Raw genomic sequence first — 6091 nt, 5'->3', positions numbered from 1 at the left:
TTGGTGTAGACTAAGATGTTACAGAAATAACAAAAAGCATGCTAATATTCATAAGTTTACAATTTAAACGTAGCCTATATCGGAGACACTCTTTTGCCTTTTTTGTTGTGAAAATTAACAATTTTTTCGACTAATAACAAAATTTAGCATGCCCATTTAGAATTTATTCTGGTCGCCTTTCTAAGAGGCAAACTTTTGAATATTTTTTCAAACCTTTTTCAAGAAGCACTGCCTAACATATCTAGATGGTGCCTGTATAGAAGATCGGTTATTGGTTTTTTCATGTGTGTTTTTTCTGGCAAGCATAATTCTAAAATTCCTGGGAATAATTTTGGAGAGAAAACTGAGTTTAAAGCAAATACCAAGTTCCGCATCCATATTAAATATCACACAAACACTGAATATTTTATACTTTGTTACTTTTAACATTTCTGTGGAAACACTACAACTTGTTTTAGATTTATTCTTTGTTTTTTCCGTGTTGATTTTCAGATCACCCGATATTGCCAATGCATTTAGGTGGTATGTTTTCGACTGCCTATTGGTGCCTATTGTGTGGGATAGTTGACAGATGTCGTCTGCGAAGTGAAATTTGGAGTTCATGTCTGTGACTATTGGCGATAGCAAGCATATATCGGTTTAAAGGCAAAGTGCTTAAATTGCTTTGTGATAGTTCTCGTTAGTTTTCTTCTTAGTTTCCAGAGTTCTCACATGATGTTCTCTAGTACTAGAATGACCTTGTTTAAAAGTTGGAAATTAAGATTGGTATTCAAGATAATGTACTGCATTTGTAATTGGAATATGAAAGAGTTCTGCTTTTAGAAGGACAATTTAAATGGAATTATTTGTAGCGGAAAGAGTAATTTAATATTTGTGTTAAACCAATGGTATACCGTATAGTTAGGCTATGAATAGCAACGGTAATTAATTTTTTATTCTAAACAGAATTTTTTTAAAAAATAAAAGTAGTTTGTACTTGAAAATAATTTTAAAAGTAAGGGCAATAAGTTGATTTATATATTCTTAGTGCAAACAAGACAAAATTTAAGACAAATTAAGAATGGTCTTTTGTATATCTAACTCTGGAGTTAATTTAATTGTCTAAAAATATTTTCTGTTAATTCAACTTTCAAAAAAACTTAATTAGCTTTTTAAATGGTATCTTCAATGCTGCTATTTTTTTATGCTACCTTTTTATACTACTTTTTTATGTTGCTTTTTCATGCTTCCCTTTTATGCTAGCATTTAGTATTAGTTATGAGAAGTGGAGCACATGATAATTAGTTTAGATAAAGTCATTTAACTTGAACGACATTTTACATAAAGGAATTAGAGATTATCTTTGCTAAGCATTGTTAACGGTTGATTGCCATGGAAATTTTCTAGTTGAATTACTTATTTCCTGCTCATATCATTTTCTTGAGAAAAAATAATGCGAACATATATTCGAAATATAAAATTTTATTATTGCTATATAATTCATGCACAAAACATTAAATTAAGATTTGAATAATTGTGAGTATTTAGATAAATATTCAGATTCATATTAGTAGTTTTATCTTTTAATTATAGGTGTTGTTTTACATTTTAAAAATAATTGCAATTAAATAATTAAGTATTCGAGAGCTACATCTGCATCCTTAAAAGTTCGAGAATGTCAAAGTTCTCTTAACAAACTAGCTGGGCAAATTATAGTGTAACTTACATGAGATTTCAAAAAAGTAAAGGGCAGATGAGCTTTACAAGACAGGAACTCTACTTTCATTTCTCTTATAATTAATTTTGTAGTTATTATAGCTCTAAAGAGGAGAAGGAATCCATGTTTCGGTTTTTTTTATCAAGTCCCATCTTTGACCAATAAAAAGTAAAAAATCTTTAGGCACCTTTTCCTAACGGCTTCTATTTCCTACCAGCTTTCCTGACAGAGCTGTCTGTCTCCATAATAAGGGATTTCTTCAAGTTTATAGACTTGTCAGGTCTTTCATCCTTTGTTGGCTTCAAGATAAAGTATAACTTTTACTACTGACTTGTTTTTTCACTGATATAACCCAATAACGTAATTGAACTTCAGCAGTAGTTAAAAAATCACCGATAAGAAGAATACATAAACAAAAAAGCACTTAAGTGCATTGTTTTACATATCACAGTTTTTAACTACTTTATTATTACAGTTGAAATCAGAGACGTCAGTGTTTACATTCAAATTCATTCATCATTAATAAATTAGTATAGAAGAGATAGTTTTAGATAGCACGAGTGTATTCAAATATTCTTAGGGCTTATGTATGAAAACAAAAATTGTGGTGTGTGGTATAGAATGTGGAGAGAATTAATTTCAATTTTATACCCCTCATATGATCATGTTTCTACTAATGGTAGCTCTGATATAAGAACAGTAATATCTTACTAAAGCAGAAAATAGCTTTAGTAAAATTAGATTATTTTATCAATTTATAGGCCACTTGCTACCATTATCTGAGTCAGTAGCTCTGACACAAAAGTACGGATAAAAGTTCGTTAATTTGAGATTCCTGATATATTTTTTACGTTTTTTTTGCAACAGAATAAAATTACACTGATACTATATTCTTGAATTTTGAAAATATGTGGCATTTAGAAGAAATAACAGATGTCCCTATATAGGTCCTGATAGGATACTAGTAGTATATTTGAACAATTGGTTTGTATTAAGTTAAGTGTTTTGTTTTTAGTTTTTTTTACTGTTTTATAAAGGTTTGGAAAAATTTAATAAAAAAAATTATATTTATAATTTTATAGACTTATTCCATAAAAATATGTGTATTGATATTTGCATTCTGGGATTAGAAAGGTTAAATACAAACCCTCCAATATGGTTCTTGAAGAAAAATGGTATGCATCCAAAATGAAACTTAATAGTGCATAGTATGGAGAACCTAGTACCCAACTGAGTTGAATTGGGGTTATTAAAAGAAAAACAAAAAAAATTTTATAAACGTGTTCAAAAATCAAATTCTTTAATACTATCCGACTACCCAAAAAGTCCCCACTTTCATTTTAAAGGTACAAAAATCTGTGTTGCGTTAGCGAAGCAAAATGAACATGAATGATAAGATATCTGATGAATTTAAGAGGATATTGAAAAAACCAGAAGCAAAAAACCTAAATATTCATATTATTATTCCATCTTTAACGTTTACTCATTCAGACGACAAAACGTTTATTTAAATTGGAATTGATAACAGATTTGCTTATTACGAAGAGTTCAATTTCGTTATTGGAAATTGATACATGTTTTTTTTTATCATTGGTGTTTCCTATTAAATTGAAAAACTGTAGAAATTAGTCATTACTTCACTTTAAATTAATTGATAAAATTATATTAACAAAGTTAAATTTATTGTAAAATCTTCAAGACATGTTTGAAACAACAGATCCGTAGCACTGGGAATATGTTTGTTATAATAATTAAATTAATAAACTAACAATTAACAATTAACAATTATTATATTAAAAACAATGACAAATCCATTGGCAGAATATATACCATATATATTCTACTATATAAGTGGTCACATATTTTATACATTTTATTTTATATTTTATTTCTTCATTTAATTATAAAATATATATTTTTATATAAATTTATTATTTATTAAACACATCAACTAAATGAATTTTTATTAATTTTCCACTCTCCGATTTATTTTGTATAAATACTATTATTATGAATATTTTATTGCATTTTTAGCACAAAACTATTTATTTATTTTATTTGTTGTATATTAATTAATATAACATATTATTATAATAATATATTTTACATATATCTGTATTTAATTTATATAACACTTTAATTGCACAAATAAGTATCGGAGTATTATTTATTCTTCAGTATCTGGTTTGGCACTGACTACGAGTTCTTTTCTCTAGTGAAACTACCATTCGATAAGAAAAAGTATCTTTATCATTGAAAGATTGCTTCTAATTATGATAAAAATTAAACGATGTTTTTTTGATAAGAAGAAAACAAATCAATACTCTTATACGTATAACACTTTTAAGACATTTTTTTAATTAACGCTTAAGCTTAAAAAAAGTATATTTGCATTAAAGAAAGTATTTAAGTTTATAAGTATAACAATTTTTTTCTTATTATTTTATTTTTCCAACTTTTATTTTATTTATTTAATTATTATAAATTTTTTATTATAACTACTGAAGATAGATATAATATCTTTTACACGATTCAAAGCCCGGCAAAATTTAAACATATATTATTTTTTTTTGAAAATGTAATTCCTCCATCATCATATCAGTGTGCACTACAAAGGAGCAACTCCTTTATTCAATCAATTGCTTGAATTTGAACGATCCATTTGTTTTAAATAAGCGTTGCCAAACAACCGATACGGATACTCTAGGGAAAAGTTGTGAAAGCAAAATACCAAAAAAAAATTTGTAACGTTAAATTAAGTGAATTTATATAATTGGTTAAATAATTTCAATATAGTAGATAATAAGTTCTATATATTTATGATATATATGTAGAGGATGATTGCGACTTATTGAGCTTAAGTGTGAATAAAGTTCCAATAGGAGAGAAAGATAGCCTGGAAGTAGTCAGGAACCAGGACATGGGTGTGGAATATTTTATATAACTGAAATTTCTTTATAAAAATAAAGATCCAAAAAACAAAATTTACATATTATTTATATAAAAATATAGACGAAATTCAGAATAATACCCATATGGTATGCGATTAACATCAAATAAAGTTCATTGCATTGAAAGCGTGAATTTGCTTTTAAATGATTTAGAAGTATGCACATTATTCCATTAGTCCCGCCCATATACACCTCTTGGCTACATCCATGGGGAATGGGCTCTTCACTATGTTTCTATGTTTGTATATTTGTTTTACCTTCGATAATCATTTTTATAGTAGGCCTCTATGAATCATTAAATTAATATATAAGTATATATAAACAAAAAGTATATATAAACAGTCGCTATGACTGTGACATAATGTCATCCGTTGGCTTATAGTATAATTAGTATTAATTTTGTTGCATTGATAGGTTTAAATAAAATATTAAGTTGTTAAATAAATGTATACATAAGAAATAATTAAAAAGCATTTATTTATATTATGTGCCATTTGTGGTATATCCTTTATAATATATCGTTATATATTATAACGGATATATCCGCTTATTTTTATTATTAACTTCGCCCAGATGTTTTTATCAGAGATTGAATTACAGCTAGCACAAACCTTTTTTTTTTTTGGTAGATAAATAACCAAAAAGAAACCTTCACTGGTATATGTATTATTGTAATTATTATAATATAATACTATTATAATATTATAATATATATTATTTAAATGTGTTTTGGAGTTAGATACTAAATTTGTATGTTGAAGACTGCTTTATTTAAAAATTATTATAATTTTCTTTGGTGTATTGGTTTTACAATAGTAGTATAACTAATTTATTTTTAAAAAATAAATAATACAAATTTAAAAAGAAAATGATTAACTTTTGATTAAAAATATTGCATAACGACATTGCAATCATGCACATCAATATAAATTAAGCTGCATTTATGTATGCCAAGTATTATATACAATGATCACCTCTTTAAAATATGAATTTTGAAGTATGTACATTAGCTAGTTACTTTATTGAATTATATACATTTAATTTATATTGCTTTATTTAGCATTTTTTTTGTATTTAATTAAAAAATTACAGTAATTTTAAACAAACTTAATTAACAAAACCACTTATTATTTATAAAAAGGTATCTCGACACGTCCGCCCTTATTGTTAATAACTTGCCAGCAGGTACACGCAAATGTGGCACGATCCATTGTATCAATGTATAATTTGCCATTCAGAGGATCCATTTCATGTTGTGCAATACGTGCATTCCAGCCGTTCAATTTTAACTCCAGTGGTGCACCTTTTCGATCTAAACCAGTAAGTATCACACTATCGTAACGTTCTACTTCGGCAGTGAAACCACGTACGCTCATGCAACCTTCAGGGTGTTTATGCAGAGAATAATCTGTCACTTTCAAAACTGGATTTATTACAACCTGTA

At 26.9% G+C, this 6091-nt stretch overlaps 1 protein-coding gene across 1 annotated transcript in view; it reads right to left on the bottom strand.

The window, feature by feature from the left end:
* Positions 1-5774: 5774 nt before the first annotated feature.
* The window catches only part of LOC119675940 (protocadherin Fat 3-like), a 35515-nt gene continuing 35198 nt past the window's right edge, over positions 5775-6091 (bottom strand). The window contains exon 26 of the mRNA XM_038087159.1: positions 5775-6086. Within this exon, the coding sequence (XP_037943087.1) occupies positions 5775-6086 (312 nt within the window). The remainder of the gene's footprint in view (positions 6087-6091) is intronic.

The sequence above is a fragment of the Teleopsis dalmanni genome, chromosome 2, assembly GCF_002237135.1.
Source record: "Teleopsis dalmanni isolate 2A chromosome 2, ASM223713v2, whole genome shotgun sequence".
NCBI classification, from domain to species: domain Eukaryota; kingdom Metazoa; phylum Arthropoda; class Insecta; order Diptera; family Diopsidae; genus Teleopsis; species Teleopsis dalmanni.
The sequence above is the reverse complement of the archived record's forward strand: the minus strand, read 5'-3'. Positions and strand labels throughout refer to the sequence as shown.